The sequence below is a fragment of the Arachis ipaensis genome, chromosome B8 (genome assembly GCF_059453495.1).
Source record: "Arachis ipaensis isolate K30076 ecotype BB chromosome B8, ASM5945349v1, whole genome shotgun sequence".
Classification (NCBI taxonomy): domain Eukaryota; kingdom Viridiplantae; phylum Streptophyta; class Magnoliopsida; order Fabales; family Fabaceae; genus Arachis; species Arachis ipaensis.
Genome location: NC_142443.1, coordinates 98,196,274 through 98,215,199, shown reverse-complemented (window position 1 = coordinate 98,215,199; position 18,926 = coordinate 98,196,274). Strand labels below are relative to the sequence as shown.

The 18,926-nt window shown below is 35.5% G+C and overlaps 1 protein-coding gene across 2 annotated transcripts; it reads right to left on the bottom strand.

The window, feature by feature from the left end:
• Window positions 1-267: 267 nt before the first annotated feature.
• On the bottom strand, window positions 268-7,034 carry LOC107613240 (thiosulfate/3-mercaptopyruvate sulfurtransferase 1, mitochondrial). 2 transcript variants are annotated; one of them, XM_016315138.3, is made up of 12 exons: window positions 6,739-7,034; window positions 5,595-5,780; window positions 4,883-4,942; window positions 4,659-4,721; window positions 4,401-4,525; window positions 4,127-4,289; window positions 3,908-3,967; window positions 2,846-2,904; window positions 2,017-2,098; window positions 1,346-1,409; window positions 1,184-1,251; window positions 268-664 (listed from the first exon to the last, which is right to left on the bottom strand). In XM_016315138.3, exons 1-12 carry the CDS (start codon window positions 6,841-6,843, stop codon window positions 566-568), a joined length of 1,134 nt encoding a protein of 377 aa, XP_016170624.1. In that variant the 5' UTR covers window positions 6,844-7,034; the 3' UTR covers window positions 268-565. The 2 variants fall into 2 exon arrangements, with proteins under 2 accessions (XP_016170624.1, XP_088353511.1); XM_088497385.1 differs by lacking the exon at window positions 6,739-7,034 and adding an exon at window positions 6,150-6,298.
• Window positions 7,035-18,926: the final 11,892 nt, after the last annotated feature.

Below are 18,926 nucleotides of genomic sequence, written 5' to 3'. Positions count from 1 at the left end.
CTTATCATATCGACTCTATCATACCCTTTTTTTTTTTTCATTCTAGGATTTTCAACTTTAAATGTTCATGTAACAATACTCTAAAGAATATAACTTTTAAGTCAAAATGGATCATCATGGAAAATATACATTTTTTGGCTATGAGAAAAATTCGCGAGCAGACCTAAAACAAATAAGAAATGCAATAGCTAGGTACATGGTGAAGAGGTTTCATAACTAGCATTTTGGTAATATAGTTGATAGCTAAAAAACCAGAAACCACCCTAATTTGAACCAAAAGGATGTTTGTCCAATTTCGAAATAATACCATACTTAGCAAGTTAAAAAAAAAAACTTGTTTAGAAAAATAACAATGACAAAATAAAACCTTATACAACAACATAAAATATCTAAACCTTAGAATAACCCTACCATTATTTTCACATAAATTAATGTTTGCCATAAACACATGCAATCAATCTAGTGAATGAAAAACGGTGTGCTCAACATGTTTGAGAACTGAGACTTTTCTTAAAAGACTATAGTTGTACAAGGTGCCATGGTAATCTAAACTATATATGAGTCTTTAAGATGAGGTTTCAACAGGAGTATCAGGGTTTGCTCCCCATTCTGTCCAAGATCCATCGTAAACCGGAACATCAATTTTTCCGAGTCGGTGAAGACCCTACAAAAAAAAACTTTTTGCTTTAATAAAATAATACATTGAAAATTTAAATTTTATAATTTTTTCTATAAATAATGTTTTAATTGGTAACATTAACATGCCAACGAGCTATAACCCAAATGGCATAGTCTTCTCATCCTCACCTAGAAATATATATTTTTTGAATAATAAAAAAAGATTTTATTTAATGAATATTAGAGAAGACTAAAATCTGAATATTCAAATTAATATGAAAAATTCATGTAATTTCCAGAGACTCCTGGTTTAATATCAAGAAACTAAAGAAGCATCAACCTACAGCTATATCAAGTTATATTTTATTTTACTTTGTTCTTTTACTCCTACTTGAAGATATTAAACCATGTCCAAATGCAAAATGGAAGCAAAGTAACCCGTCCCTGTATGATTCATGTTTTTAATGAAATCAGCAATATTCGATTCATAGTTCGTAGTAAACTTTAGGCATATTCATCTTCCAAAGCAAAGAACACACTCAATTCATTTAAACGAGAGATGTACCAATGCAAGAATGCAAGCAGTTACGCCTGTTCCACAAGAAGTAATGATAGGGCTTTCCAATGAGATGCCTGTAAAGGAATTGGAAAATATATACAAGTATCAAAAACAAAGGAAGTAAAACTTCAACGTTATAAATATCCATCAACATAGGTTTAGTCGTACCTGCTTGCTCAAATCGCTTCTTAAGTTCATCTGCTGGTAACAATGCTTGTGAACCATCTAGCAACTACAGGCAAAGAACTAATATATATGTATGCATGCATTGAAAAATTCTAAATGCCGTAACATATAATGTTTAGAACTACATAAAGTTGGTAAAAGCAGTTTTTTTTGTTTAAAACCAAAAAATATACATGTGTGTGCATTTTACTACCTTCTTTCCCATTCCCAATACAATACGATAACAATGCAAATACCCGTTTTTATAAGAATGCAACAGTTTAACAAACACGAAGCAGCTTCTTTATACTTGCAATTTAGAAAAGTTTTCATTTATGTGGAATATATATATATATGCCATGCTAGAGAAAGATAGCACCAAAACGCATGAACCGAGGGTAGCCAGATATTTAGCAGAGGATAGTGCTATAAGTAAAAAATTTAGGTTGCGTTTGGTTTGCATTTTCATTTTCTGTTTTTATTTTCAGTCTGTTTTCAGAATTTTTTTGGAAAAAAAACAGAAAAGAAGACTATTGTTTTCACTCTTTCTTTCACAAAATCCAGAAAAAAGAAAATACTAAAAATAAAAATAGAAAATGAACACACAAACCAAATGAACCATAATTTGGTTCAGTGGGTAAATCACAACAAAATCGACATGACAATATCTGCACCTGGGGAAATGGAATGCACTTGCTGCCAGGTACATGACCACTTCGGATTCCCTTTCTCGGTTCTGGTGCAGCTCCATCAAACCTGCCAAACGATAAAATTTCCATAAATACAAGACACAAATCAGGAACAGAATCCCTAAGCTAGTAAACTTTTGTTCACTCAAAAAAAGAAAGTGAACTATGGGGTAAGAAATTTATACACGAGAAAATATTCAGTGGGAGGATGTTGAAACCTCAAAATACTAAAGTTCATGTTAGGAGGGGAAATTAAACACCCAAGATCATTCGGATTATATTATATTAAATATTTAAAAATGTAATACTTGCTTGTTGAGATAATAAGCAACTATTTCACACATGAAACACATGCTTCTAAACAATTAAATGTTCTCAATTAGTTAATAGTTGTTCAGCTTCACAAAACCTGACATGTTAACAAATTTGACATGTTGATAATGAAAGATTAATTGACTTTTATCAATCCTTGCAAGATTAATGAACAAGAAACAACCACCATTACAAAATGAGTATCTTTTATGTTTCCTTTTAAAAAGTTGAAATGATATAGAACCAGATTCACATTGAGGTTCCAATTGGCAGGTTTAAAAATTACTCTTTTTGCTAAATCAGCTCATTACTTCAGGACTTACATAAAGGCTTATGGATCAGAGTTAATAATAATAGTAATAATCACAAAACAGATTGCAGTTTATCATCATACATTTTATTTTGTCTTGAAAGTGCCAACATATAGTTATCCACTACATGCGTGCAAATACATGAAATCATGCAAAAAATATACAAACTGTCTGGAGGATATATGAAGTACCTGGCCTGTGATCGAGCATCAATGTGTTGGTGACTCTTTTCTTCAACATTTCTCTTAACCTGAAAGGCGAGAGAAGAAAAAAAGAAATAAGGAAACATTTTAAAAAAAGATTAATAGTAATAAGTTATTAAGTATGATTTAATTTTTTAAAAATCTATTTAATATTTAATCTAATATAAATAAAAGTCCAGTCTAACCTAAATATTAATGATTTCTAATATTTAAAAAGTAAGTAACAATATTAAAAAAATGAAAAGATATTATTACTAATATTTTTTAATTAAATAAAATTTTTTAAATCCCATAAAGTAGATTTTTTTTCTTCTTATGAGCGTCCTTCTTGATTCATTTGGTATTAATTTTCTCTGTTTCAACTACTACAACTGAGAGTTCTTTTTCAGCTATGAATATTGTGAAGAATAATTCAGAAACAAAATAAAAGATAAATTTCTTACTAATTGTCTTTTAATTATATTGAAAAGAAAATTGCTGAAAAATTTGACACAAATTCTATTATCGATAAATTTTATGAAACGAAGAATCGACCATTTCGTTAATAAAAGTACATACATATTTTTTGTACTTTAAAATATATTCTCTATCATTATATTTTTATAATGCATTTTATATTATATAATTTTTTGTATAATTTTTTAATATTATATATGTTATTGGCCTCCATGATACTATTTCTGGATCCGTCCCTGCTTATAGTTGATATAATATTTGATTACTGCATGTATTGTGGGCTATCTGTAGGTTTATTTATGGTAAAAAGTTCATTTTAATCTAACAAAGATGTCAATTTATCAAACATCTTTGCTATATTCAGACCTTGGCTTCATAAGCAATCAATAATGATATTTAAAAAAAAAATCTAACTAATTTTGGGCTCTCTAGGATGCAACATTCCAAAATTTCCACAAGCAAGAATATTACCAACATGATTTAAATAATTGCATAAGTGATTAAATCAGTTTGAACATCCAATTTCTAAAATGGAATGATCGTATTATAATTCATTTACTTATTTTCACAGACGATGTATATAATGCAACCAACCTGATCAAGTGTCCACACAAGATGAGGCTGAAACTTTGTTTGGAAAGTGATTGGGCCAACCTAGTAACAAAACATACATATAAGAAGCGACCATAAAAACAAAATGAATGTGTTCACATTATGACATTACACGTTTACTACATGTAAAAGAAAGGCAGTCAAAAGAAAAAATACAAATACATTATCACATTAAAATACATGGACAAATTCCAAACTTACTGCTTGCCCGTGATACACTTTTTCAATAGCCTCGCTAGCAGCGCTAGCCTTAAGGATAGCATCACTAGAGGCGCTGGATTCAACATCGTAACCCGATGCACGCCATCTTGGCAAGCCACCATCTAAAACCCAAATCCTATTGTGGCCAAATACTCGGAACATCCTTGAATAAGCAAAAGAAGAGGAAACAGGTATTAGTTAAAGAAGATAGCGAAATCAGTTACTACGTGATCCATTAATAATATATTGTTCATAAACAACCAGCATGGCTCACCACCAAACACGAGCAGCACTAAATAGTCCTTTTCCATCATAAACAACCAAATCATCTTTGTTCTCTATGCCAAGAGCGGAAACAGCGGCAGCAAAAGCTTCCTCTGACGGCAACATGTGTGGCAACTAATAAAAAAAATAAGAGTGGAGCTTTAAATATTAGTCATAATGTAAAATGTAACAGCATTTACTGACAATATGCATGTCACACATTGATAAGACACATGCATAAACTTGTAGTCTGATCTGATAAACTCACTTTTGTAGTTTGATCTGATATTCCATCAACATCAAAGAAAAGGGCCCCAGGAATATGAGCAACCTGTTGGATGTGGCATTACACAAATTACACATGATTGGGATGCTAGGAAACAAAAACCAAAGAAGTAAGTAATTGTAGAAGATACATTCAAATGATGCCACGTACTCTGCAACAGAATTTCAAAGTTCAAGAATGCAAATCCTGAGAAATCATGTCCATACCTGATATTCTTGGATTGGGTTCCTCTGTTCATCCGGCATGTACCACGATGCATCCAACACCTTAAATCAAATACACAAGATAAGCCTTAGTTCTTGAATGGATAACCTAATTAAAATGCAACTATGGAACCATTTCTGAAGATGTACCCTTCAGACAGTGTATATGGAGCTAGGAAGTTTTGAAGAAGTTGAAATAGCATATTCAGTTTATGCAAAGAACCAAGAACTGACTATACAATTCATCAAATTTTAATACATGCCATTCAAATACACATACTGTATGGTGTAACGAGATTCTCAAACCTAATACATCAAGATCACACAAGTTTTTGGATCTTTAGTCAATAATTTGCCAATAACAAAGTTCAGTTAATAATTAATGCACGCCATCAATAAAGAGCTATTTCGGTTTTTTTTTCCACATGTGATCAAATTAATGAATGCAGCACTTTCCTTGTCTGCCATTTCTGGGGTATGCAAAACACACATGCAGGAATGGATAAAATAAAGGCAGCCAGCCCAGTACACAAGCATCGCGCATTAACGCAGGGTCCGGGGAAGGTCCGCACCCAAAGGGTGTAATATACACAATCTAACCTGATAATTACATCAGTGGTTGTTTCCACGGAGGAAATAACAACCTTAGAAATATAGAGATTAAAATTCCGTAAGATCACTGCCAAGCAAGCAATAAAGAAGACTAAGCAAGTACCTTCACATAAGGATCCTTAAGGTTATCATAAAGCCAATCGACAGAAACAACTGGTTCATTTGTTGATACAGATCTTGTGGATTTTGCTTCTGCAGAGAAAGCCATACAACGAATCCAACCAGTTGTTTTTGGGTTATGAACTGTATAGGTTTTGACAGTTCCGTTAAATAGCAGCCGCTTCTGCACCTAGAAGAGAAAATATACAATAAATAGTTCAGCTCACTACCATAATATCTTTTTTCTGTTTCTAATTAATAGAAACATAAAAATCATCGAGGTCAAAAGGATAATACGGTAATAACTTAGTGAGTTACCTTCATCAATATTTTTATTTTCTGTTTATGCTAAAATAAACGATGAAATTAAAGAGAGTTTAGATTGAAAAGGGAAGAGTTCCGTACAAGATAAAATTTGTGAAATTGCTTCGATTAAACTTTTCATGCATTATAATAACATCAGAATCAATTGTGTGTATCAGTGATTCCCTCATACAACCAATGAACACAAATGTAATTATATAGAGAAAACCAAAACTTGTATTAGAATTGATGATACCTCACAGGTGCAAAAGAGAAACGATAAATCCTGCTAATTCAAAATTTCTGCCACATACAATGAATTTTCCTTAAATGTTATGTAACTGCAGCCAAATGCTACTGTGACTGAAATTTGAAACAAGGAGGACCAATTTCCTAGTGCAAAAACTATAATCAAAAACAACAAAAAGATGTTTCAATTCAGTTAATTAGTCAGATAATATCCTTTGACTAAGAACTAGCAAGAAAAGAAACCAAAACCAGAGCCAGTTTGTTATGAATTTGACTTGCTGATAGCACTTCAGTTGACACAGTTAAAAAAAATTAATCAACGGAAACTGATGTTATATGAAACTCATTTCTTTTTGGAAATTACCACACGGAACAAGAAACAAACGCCTTTCTAGCAACACAACCCAATTCCACAAACACAAAATTTCTAAACTTTATCGAGACAATCGCCTACCACAGAAGGCCAGAACAAGAAAACAACAATAACCTCATGAAAGCATCCAGCGAGAAAGCGCCAATTTTCTTAGATATAAAAAAAATGGAAAAACGAACAAGCAATCGAGAACGTGAATAAAAATAAGAATTATGATACTTACAGTAGATAAGGAAGAGAGAATCTGTGACGTTTGAGGTGGGAAAGTGGCGGAAGGGTGAATCAAGCGAGCACTCAAGAGTGCCCTTCTCAAAAGGGTTGAAGCCATTTTGATGAATGAAATTGACACAATATAACTAGTAAGAGGTTGCAAAGGCTAAAAGCCAAAGCTCGTGTGCGTCTCTCTCTCTCTCTCTCTCACACACACCGTCACACTCCCTCTTTCTCTCTCTTGAGTGTGTCTACCTCAATGGGCCATTGCCACTATATGACGACCATGCTAATTACTAGTAGTAAAAAGCCCCTAAATTAGCACGGTATATAGAAATTGGATTATTTCTTAAAAGATAAAATTAAATCGTGTTTTAATACATCAAAAGTAATTAAAAGCAAATATAATTTTTCATGCAAAATTAATACTCAACCAAAGACAACTTTAAAGGATTTTTCATTTAAACTAATTAAATATATTATTTATCAAAATCTATAGTGCAAAAAATATTGATTGATATATACAATTTTATACATCTCATGACCCAATGCACATTAATACGTATTTTGGGTACTCAGTCATCGGGATATGATTTAACAAAAACTATACGTATGCAAAATGCATTTGGAATAAGGCACAAAGCAGAAACTAAATACATAAAAGAAATTGGATCATAATTAGGAGTGGCAAACGGGTCTAAACTCACTGGGTCGGCCAGCATAACCCGCCAAAAAGGCAGGTCGGGCTGAAAAATTGAGAGTGCCACACATTAAAATCTAGCCTAACCCCGCACCGCTTAAACCGTGGGTTTTGGCGGACTTTGACGGGGCGAGGCGAGCTTCCCTGTTGGGCTTAGGATTTTTTGAAGATGTTCTAATTTAGTGTTTTGGATTATGTTTTACTTTTGATTGATTATGTTTTAAACTTGTAGATGCTTAATTATATATTTTGGATAATATTTATTTTACTTTAGACAATGTTGGTTGTATTATTTTATTTCAAAAAATTTTGTTTATGATTATGTTTATTACATATTTATAATTATAAAGACTTTAATGTTTGTTAATTTAGAAAATATAATTTTTTTTATATCTTTAGAAATTATAAATTTATTAAAATAGTTGTGAAATTATATATATTATTTAATACTTTTTTTGGTAATTATATTATTTAATATTTAATATTAAAAAAAAAGTCTTGGTAGCAAACCATTGGACTATCTCTCTGTCGTGCATTCCCAACTCGAGTAATACTCAATCATAATCATAATCATATAACACCCTCACTGGTGTTTATCCACGGGGGTAAGCTCATCCGGAACTTTCACAGTGTCCGGGCACACTTACGACATAGGGTCAGCAGAGTATCGAGTCCCAACTTGGAGCACGTGGTGGCTAACCACTGCTTTCACCCAGGAAAATTCGTATCTCGTATATTTGGAAGTGCAACAATCACATTATCACTCAATAAGCATATATGCATTCATACTCAGCCATAATTCAATATTAATACAGCCATTCGGCTGATAAAATAATTCACAACCAACCATAATTCATTATCACATACAACCATTCGACTCATATCATACGCAGTACTTCCACCATCATCCTCAGCAACTCATACAATCATCGTTGATAATGATTCATCATAAATTTTCCCGTTACGTCATTAACAAGTTACCACCTCACAGCCCTCACTATGCTTCATTACCCAAAAACTACCTATTAGGCATTAAACAAGAGAAAACAGGGTTTTGAACATTGGAGGAATGTATTAACAACCAGAAATCATAGTTGCAAAAAAACAGGGGCTCACGTACGCGTGGAGCATAGTCCGTAGCATATGCTCGCATCGCATGCCCCTTCTCGCGTACGCACCCTGGCAAAACTGGACTTCTCGCATACGCATCACTGGTTCGCGTACACGAGCTCCTCCACCCGAATTGATTGCTAGTATTGCGCACCATGTGGTCGCGTATGCAACCAAGAAAATGCCACTCTCGCGTACGTGACACACACCCTGCGTACGCGAGACCTCGAGGCCGTAGCCATTGGTCGCGTCGCGTGTGTCCCTCGCGTACGCATACATGGCAGAAGTTTGAAAAGCTGCTAAGTCCATAATTTTCAATTTTTCACACCAAACTTTGATTGAGCATAACTTCCTCATTTTAAAATATTTTTCCCCATTCTTCGAACGGTGTAAATATCTCGGACTAAATTTTATTTCTATATAAGTTTAACACAAATTGAGGGTCTGGAGACCAAGTTATATTCTGTCAAAATAGGGCCAAAATCACAGTTTTCACAAAACTTGTAAACCTCCAATTTCAAAACATACAACTTCCAAATCCTTTTAAAACCAACCCAAACTTACCAATTCAGCATAACCCATATACCCATTTCCTCATATAAACCACAACCTACCAATTACTTCCACTTTCATCCATTTCAAGTTCAATATTTCAATTTCAAACACTATACCATATAAGCATATTTCCGTACCTCAATTCCAACAATATTCAATTTAACCAACCCATATACATACAAATCAACATCATTTTCACCATCAACTTAGTACCAACCACAATTTAATCTCACTAACCATTAGACATACACCTAGGCATGCATATCACACATACGAAATTCAATTAAAACCTACAAAATCACTAACCCCCATACATAATAATACAATTCATCTTAACCAAATCAGCGCATCAACAATCCAATTCCTATCCTAGGGTCACTAGCCTAAGTTTTCACATTACATTACATTTTAGATACAAGAAATCGAAACCATACCTTGCCCGATTCTCCGCTCAACCCGAAACACCCTCAATTCAACTTTTCTTCAATTTTCAAGACTCCAACATATTTTTCCAGCATATAGCTCCACTTCCAAGCTTCCCCAAAACCTCAATCAAGCTCCAATACACATACTTATACTACCTAATCCACAATATCACATTCAAACATAACAACTTAATACCCAAACACAATAAATCAAGAATTCCACAAGGGTTGAGAATTCTTACCATACCCAAGGATCAAAGAGGCAAGATTAAGCCTTCCCCTCAAGCAATTAGATCCTATATCAACAAAGAGCTCAAAATCTCAATACTATTACCCAGTAATTTCAAAATCAAGGGCTGGGAAAACTGGAAAGAAAACGTGGCTTACCTCTTAAATGATGTTATGGACTTTGTAGAGCTCGACGCCGCTGTCACGTGGCCATAAACAGTGCGGCGATCAGAGCTTCAGATCAAAAGTTACAAGGATTTGAAGATCAAGTAAGGGTTGGGAACTTGTGAGGTGTTCTTCTCTTCCCCAATTTTGTTTTCAGCCTGTCTGGTGATTGGAGTGGGGAGGGAAGGGCTGTGCCCTTCATTTATGTGTCATTGGGCTGGGCCTTGATGAATGGATTTTTGACGGTTTAGAATTCTCAAAGGAAATCTCGTTGCGAGTATAGTTTCTAAACCAACAATAATCCTTTTGTTTGTCACAAGTACAAACCCCTAAAATTATAAACCGAAGTATTTAAATCTCGGATCGTTCTCCCTAGAAATTGTAATAAAGTATTATTGTTATTGGTTAGAAGTATGTTTTGGGGTTTTTGGGATAAGAAACAAGAAATGTAAATGGCAAAGGAGATAAACTAACAACTAGGAAATCTCTTGGCATAGAATGAGAATTAGAAGTCCTATCCTAGCTATCCTTATCAATTGTGGCAACAATTGTCTATTGCTCCCACTTAGTTAACCCCTAGTCATGGAGAAAAGTCAAGTGGATGGATTAAATTGATTTCACAAGTCCTAGCCAAATCCTAGAGGAAAGACTAGCTTTAGTGGCATTCAAGTTAATTAGCAACTTCTAATTATCAATCAACAAAGGAGTTAGATAACTCAAGAGTCACTAATTACTCTACCAAAGCCAAGAGGAGAAAATTCTATACTAAAATCCAACCAAGCATTTTATCAAACACTTGGAATGCATAGAAGGAAATAAAGCAAATCAACAATAAAGGAAATCAAAACATGAATTGCATTAAATTGAAAATAGAAGAAACAAAAGTTCATCAACATAAAAGTAGAGAATTACAAGAATTAAATGCTAAACCAAAGAGAGGAAAGGAAGAAGAAGAAGAATTACAAAAGGAAAAGTAAATCTAGGCATGAAATCAACCTAGATCTAAGAAGTCCTAATCTAGATCTAACCTAATCCTAATTCTAGAGAGAAGTGAGAGCTTCTTTCTCTAGAAACTAACTTTCCCTCCAAAAGTAAACTAAACTAATGTAATGTGTTCAAAAAGTTCTGATTCTTCTTCAGTCCTTGAGTTAAATAGCATCAGAGATGAGTTGGATTTGGGCCTGGGAAGCCCAAAAATCGCCCCAGCGGATTCACTTTAAGTGGGTCATGTGCGAACATCAACGCGTACGCGTGGGTCACGCGTACACGTCGCTTGGCAAATTGTTATCCACGCGTACGTGTCATGTGCGCGTACGCGTTGCTTGCGACCTCATCGTTTCACGCGTGCGCGTCGATCTCAGTATCCCAAATCCTTGTTTCTTCATGATTTTTTCACTTTGCATGTTTTTCTCTTCATTCCTTTGACCCATTCCTAGCCTTGTCAACCTGAAATCACTCAACAAACACATCAAGGCATCTCGTAGAATCAAAGGTGAACTAAATTTAGCAATTAAGGGCCTAAAAGGTATGTTTTCACACTTAAGCACAAATTAGGAGATAATCATGAAACCATGCTATTTCATTGAATAAATATGGAAAAAGTGGATGAAATCCACCTAAATTAAGCACAGGATAAACTCTAAAAATGGGGTTTATCAGGCATTGGGTCCAATACGGGCTCGGTTCATCCGGTTCACCTAGTTCGGCCCAATTTTGGGCCAAATTCTTTAAAATTAGTGTCGAAATTATTGTTTTAATTTTCTCTATCATATTAAACCATAAAAATTACGTTTCTAATTTTCTAGAATAAATTTTAATTTATGAGTTAATTATTTATTAATTAACTGGGTTTTACATCCTACCCAGCTAAATAGGAATTTTGCCCACAAAATTCCAATTCAGTTACTTGAGAATAGGTGCGGGTAGTCTGTTCGCATTTCCGATTCAAGTTCCCAAGTGTGCTCCTCAATACCGGCTCGACTCCACGCAACTTTAACTAATGAAACTTCTTTTTCGCATAACTTTTTAACACTGGTGTCGTCAATCCTGACCGGAGTCACTTGGAGTGTCAAATCTTCCTTTAACTGGACCGATTTAGGTTCTAACACATGGCTAGCATCAGGAGTATATTTCCGAAGCTACGACATGTGAAATATGCCGTGCAGGTTTGAAAGATGAGGTGGTAGAGCTATTCGATATGCCACCGGTCCAACCCTCTCAAGAATCTGAAACGGAACGATGTATCGAGGATTCAGTTTCTTCGTCTTAATCGCTTTACATACTCCTGTTGTTGGAGTAACCTTAAGGAAAACATAGTCTCCTTCCTCAAACTCTAAGGGTTTCCGCCTCTGATCATCGTAACTCTTCTAACGGCTCTGAGCAGTGAGCATCCTATCTCAGATTTTCTTGACTTGTTCAGTAGTTTCAGCTATCATCTCAGGTCCCAACAAGCTTTTCTCCCCAGCTTCATACCAGCATAGCAAAGATTGACACTTTCTCCCATACAGAGCCTCATACGGAGCTATTCCGAAGCTCGCATGGTAGCTGTTATTGTATGCAAACTCCACTTGCGGCATGTACGGATCTCAACTCGCCAGCTGGGCCAAAACACAAGCCCTCAATATATCTTCTAAGGTTTGGATCGTCCTCTCAGATTGACTATCTGTTTGAGGATGGTAAGCTGTACTCAAGCTTAATCGGGTTCCAAAAGCTCTCTGTAATGCACCCCAGAACTATGAAGTGTGATGAATCCACATTTGATGATATATTTTGGCTATAACTGGATGGATTTCATCACATAAACTCACACTTATTCACCAAAATAGCATACTTTTGTATTTGGTCCCTAAATTGAACCTAAATGTAAAAACATGCATTTTTGTGCTTAAATTGAGCAATTTAATCCCACTTTTACTCCATTCGATGCCGTGATATGTTTGTTGAGTGATTTTAGGTCCTAGAGGAAAGAATGGTTTGGTAGAAGTAGAAGAAAGCACGCAAAAAGGGAGAAAATATGAAGAAAACAAAGGAGAAGAGCTCAGCCTAGTGTGTGTATGCACAGACCTGCGTGCGTACCCACAACCACCAGATCAGAGCCACGCGTGCGTGTGGGCCGCACCGTCCGTGTCGCGCGTCAATCAAGCATCGCCTAGTGTGCGTGCGCACAACTACCTGTGCGTACGCACAGGTAGAGATTTTCGGCAAAGTGTGTGGACGCACATGCCTTCATTAAAAATGCACGTGCACTCGCATTTTAGGGCTCTTTTTGGCCCATTTCTGAAGGCTTGAGGCTGAAATCAAGAACTATATGAAGGGGGCAACATCTCATATGAAGGCATTAGGACTTAGACATAATTTTTCATAGTTTTACATGGTAGGAGTAGGAGTAGTGTAGATTGGGTAATTTTCTCTCCTAGGATTTTAATTAGGGTTTGTAGAATTTTATACTTCAAGTTTTATTTTGGATTCTAGCAATTGCATTGTAAGTATTTCTTTAATTTCTCTTTTAATTGCATTACTTGTTCTACACTTTCTCATATTTCATGTCTCTTGTCAACATTTACATAGTTTTGCAATTTTGAGTTCTTGCTCATGAATTTGATGTTTGATGCTTATTTTATGTTTGTTGGGTTGCCTTGGTTGCTTGTATCATTTATGGTTCATAGCTTTCATTAATTTACCAAATTTGCCACGTTTTAGGTTTATGCCCTCTATGTGTTTGATGAAATGCCAATTTTGATATGGGGTAATTTCCACCCCTTGGCTTAGGGAAAATGAGTTTATGGATTACTAGAGCCAGGATGTCCAAAATTTAGTGATAATTCTTGAGTTGTTAATTATTCTTGTTCCCACTAATGCTAATTTGTTGCTAAGGTAATTAGCAAACAAGCTAGGATTTGTGGGTTAAGAACGCTTATGCTCATTTAACTTACTCTCCGATGTGAGAGTTGACTTAGTGAGATTAATCCATCATAATTGTCATAGTTATAGTTATGGCAAGGAAGGAATTCTATAACTCATCCCAAGTCAAGGTTTCATTTATGTTTTAAACCACTTTCCATTACTTTATAGTTTTACTTGTCCATATTACATACATAGTTCTTTTGTTCTTTTATTACTTCATTAATTACAATTTTGTCTTGTTCTTTTATCTCTTTATTTTTATTACTTTCAATCATTGAAAACCCCTTTGATTCTCACAACCAAAATCGTGCGCACTCATCGGCATTAGTTCTTAGGGAGAACGACCCGGGAGTCTAAATACTCTCGGTTAATATATTGTGTTTTGATTGTGATATCCTTTGGATTGACATTTGATTTGGGAATTAATTATTGATTTAGACTATACTTTCAACGATGAAATCTTATATTTTGAAATTCTAGATCAATGATAAATTCTCTTATCAAATTTTGGCGCCGTTGCCGGGGAGCTAGTGCACAGGAGTGCCATGATTTTGGTTGTTGTTAATATGTAAATAGTGTGAATAGATACTTTTTGGTTGTTTGTTTGCTTTTGCTATTAATTAGGATTTTTGCTACTTTTGTTAATTGATGTCTTTTGTTTTTGTTTCCTATTTTCTCTGAGTTATCACCCTCTTGGTTTGGAGTTTGGTTGTGCTTATTTTGTAGGGCTTGATAACCTCAATTTTGGATTGCATCATGGGATTGGAGCATCAATTTTGGAAGGAGCAACCTCCTCTATATTTCAATGAACGATACCCTTCCCAATGCACATACCTAACCCAAGGATATGGTGGATCTCACTTTGATTATACACCTCCACCACCATATACCTATGACCCCTACCTTCAACACAACCCTCAATCACTATATTTTTAAACACCACACCACCACCACCATACACCTTCTTACACACTACCTCAAGATACTCATCAACATGAACTACCTCCCACATATCCGACCTTCTTTCCAACCAATGAACCTTCTCTCTTACCTAATTGTGAAGCTTTCCCACCCTTGGCCCAAGAACCATAAGACCTTCAAGCCTTTCTCCAAGAGCAAGAAGAATTTTAAAAAATACAAGGGCAATTTGTGGCAACCATAGCCGAAGCGGTGAACCACTTGGTCCTCTTATGCTCATCTGATCAAGACACTTCTCTTGAAGAATGCGAGGAAACAATTGAAGGGCGTAGAGAAGAGGAGGGCTGAAAGAACCGAAGATTGATGGTTCAGAGGTTATAAAAACTCTCGTTGTAAGTATAGTTACTAAACCAAGCAATCAACCTTTCTTACAAACGTTTTGGGTATCACAAGTAACAAACCCCTTTAAAAATTGTTAACCGAGTATTCAAATCTCGGGTCGTCTTCTCAAGGAACTGCAAGGAAGTATGTTCTTATTACTGGCTACAAAGGTTGTAATCGGGGTTTAGAAGGTGAGAAGCAAGTGATTTAAATGACAAGTAAAGTAGATGGCAATTGAAATAAATAAACACTGTAAAGCAACTTTTGGCAAGGTAAGAGAAATTGGAAGTCCAACTTGGTTATCTCCCTCAACAATAATGAAAGTTGAATCTAAATTCCACTTAGTTAACTTTTACTAGAGTAAAGGAAAGTCAAGGGACTAATTAGTTTGACCTTCGAATCCTATTTATTTTCCTAAGAAAAAGTTGGGATTATTGAAGTTCAGTTCAATTAGCAAGATAACGATTATCAATTATACTGAGTTTAATAATGTTGAGTTACTGTTTTCTTAACCAAGACCAAAAAGGAAAAGTAAAATTGTTGGAATAAAAATGTCCTTAGATGGGAAGCAATGGTAACACAAATTAAGGAGAAAGCAATCAATAACTGAAATACCTCAAATAATCATTAATTCAAATCATAACATGGGAAGGATTCATAAGTCAAGTTGGCAACATTTATAGGTACGAATAAAAGCATTAAAGTAAATATTAAACCTGGATCGAGAGTCACTCTTACAAACTAAGAGAAGTCCTAAATCCTAATCCTAATCCTAAGAGAGAGAGGAGAGAACCTCTCTCAAACTAAATCTAAATCATGGAAAGTGAAAATTGGCGAGCTCCCCTTGAATGGATGTGTTCCCTCACTTTGTAACCTCTGGTCTATGCCTTCTGGACTTGGATTTGGGCCAAAAAGGGCTTCAGAATTCGCTATGAGCATTTTCTGTAATTTCTGGTGCGTGGCCTCTGTCACGCGTCCGCGTGGGTCACGCGGTCGCGTCATTCGGAGCATTTCTTTGCCACGCGGTCGCGTCAGTCATGCGACCGCGTCATGTGCGTTCTGCTTAAGGCGCGCGGTCGCGTCAGTCATGCGGCCGCGTCGCTGCTGATTCGCGCTTGGCACGCGATCGCTTCGTCTATGCGATCGCGTGGATGCCAGTTTCTTCAGAAGCTCCGTTTTGTGCTTTCCTTCCATTTTGTATGTTTTCTTTTCCATCCTTTAAGTCATTCTGCCTTAGAAAATCTGAAACTACTCAACACACTAATCACGGCATCGAATGGAAATAAAGGTAATTAAAATAATTAACATTAAAGCTTAGGAAACATGTTTTTCACATACATCATATAATAAGGAAGGGAAAGTAAACCATGCAATTAATATGAATAAGTGGGTGAAGGATTGAATAAATCACTCAAACTAAGCACAAAATAACTCATGAAATATGGGTTTATCAACCTCCCCACACTTAAACAATAGCATGTCCTCATGCTAAATCCAAGGTAAAGAATAAGGTAAGGTTAAAGTGGTTGAATGTTATGCAATGCAACCTATTCTAAATGCATCTACCTAAATGAGTCATGCAATTCCAATTTATCCACTCATATATAAAGCTTACATGTAGTCAAATTAATCCACATTCTCAAGGAGTCATATATATATATATATATATATATATATATATATATATATATATAGCCAACCCTTAAATAATAAAGCATTTTAGCAAATGAGATGGGAAATATTGTACAAACTTGCAAAACAATTAGTAATTTAAGCACAGATATATATTGATGAGCTATTGAACCCTCACTGGATTTTGTGTTTACCCTCTAATCACTCAGTGTTTATTGGGTTTATTCACTCTACTTTTCTTTTTATTCTTACTTTCTATCACTTTGTTCTTCATCTAACCAATCAACAATTATAGAGTACAGTCATACCAAAAGTCATGAGGTCTTTAATTAAGGTTGTAATGGGGCCAAGGTGAAGGTAAGGATATATGTATAAGGCTAAGTGAGCTAATAAGTGAATCCTTAATTAGACTAAGATCTCACCTAACATACATATTTAGTAGAATAAAACTTTCTTTACCAAATTTCCCACATTATCCCACTTGTTGTTACATGCTCATGTTTTAATTTTATTTTTTATCCCATGTGCATTACTTTTATTTTGAATTGGGGAATTTTTTTGTATCTCCTTTTATTGAATGCTGAAAAATAACTTTTTTTTTATGCACATGGTAATTGAATCACTTTGATTTCTCATGAGCATGCTTCCCAAATTTTATTTTATTTCTTTTAACTTTTCTACCCTTTTGTTTCTATCGTCCATGTTCCCAATAGGTTTCCCACATTTTAATCTATTTATAATTTTCTATCTTAAGCTAACCAAGGATTCAACTTGGGATTTTTTTTTTCTGCTTAAGGCTAGTAGTGTGGCTAAATAGAATAAAAGAGATTTTAAAGGCTCAAGGGGGCTAACAAGGGTGATGTGAAAGGTAGGTTATTTTGGGGTAAGTGAGCTAAAATCAAATGATGGCCTTAATCATTCTTTTGGTATGTATCTAGATTCTATAATTGGACATATAGATTAAAGCAAAGTAAAGAACATCAGAATAAAAAGAAGCGAAACACACAGGAATGAAATTATGGTTTGAATGCAACCATACAATTAAGCTCAATACTCACAGGCTGTGTGTTCTCTAACTCAAGCATGATATATCATTCATATATGTTATGCAGGTTTAGTTAAAAATTCCCATTATTCTCATAAAAAATTATTTAGGGTAGCCTTTATAGTTTTAATGTTCCTCCTTGATGAAATGTTGTCAACTTAACTATATGATGTAATGCTATATATACAAGGTTTATGGATTTAAATCTGTTATGTTCAATTTTCTAGCTTACTTCCTTTTTATATTTTTCAATTTAACTATGCTATCTTATGCTAAAAAGGGTAAACTATACTAATTAATCCACTAATAAGTCAGAATTGCAAACTAAACTAAATAACTAAAAATATGAACTAAAAATGCAAAATACAAAAATAGAGTAAAAATACATAAAAGCAGCAATGTATAAGTACTCAGAGAAAAAAAATACAGAAAAATATCCAAAATAAAAGAAAAAGAGATGTAGTGGTTCACCAAAATAAAAACGCCAGAGATGGCGACCTCCCCACACTTAAAATGAAGCATCGTCCTTGATGCTCAGTCAAGCCGGGTGTGAAGGGGTGTCATCACTGGTAGGGATGGTAGCTGGAGGCTTTGTGGTGGTGGTGGGTGGAGGGTCTGGCTGCTGTAGAGGCGGTGCTGACTGGATCAGGATCTCCGGATCTGCAGCCTCGATCTGATGTGTAACCTCCTGATGCGGGGCGGCCTGCTCTGTGTCAGCCTGCTGATGGGTCTCCTCCTGGAAATGAGTCTCCTCCTCGTACTCATCCTCCTCCTCCTCTGATGGCTCTGATGGTGTGTCGGGCTCGGAGGGGATGTCACCACCCTGTCGGATCATCAGCTTTAGATGCGAATAGCGTCGCTGGCTGCGATGCTCCAATCTCTCATACCGGCGCCGGTTACGGCGCTCCATCTGATCAAGCTGTCGAAATAGGCGGTGCATGAGGCGGTATACGGGCTCAGAGGCAGGTGGAGGTGCAGTGATAGCAGCAGGGGTAGCAGTGGCAGCTGTGGATGAAGAGGGTCCAGCAGACGGTGGGGCTGTCTCATCAGTAGTAGTGAAGGGTGGTGGTCTGTAGCCCAAGGCTAGGAAGTTCCTGCTGTGAGGAATGATCTTCTTGCAGTCCGCTGCTGGTGGTCTC

Excerpts from the sequence above, each read along its gene's own strand:
- LOC107613240 (XM_016315138.3), bottom strand. The coding sequence starts at position 6,843 with ATGGCTTCAACCCTTTTGAGAAGGGCACTCTTGAGTGCTCGCTTGATT. Across the intron at positions 4,526-4,658 it reads TATCAGATCAAACTACAAAA|TTGCCACACATGTTGCCGTC; the intron begins GTGAGTTTATCA and ends TTTTTTTATTAG. Across the intron at positions 1,410-2,016 it reads AGTGCATTCCATTTCCCCAG|TTGCTAGATGGTTCACAAGC; the intron begins GTGCAGATATTG and ends CTTTGCCTGTAG.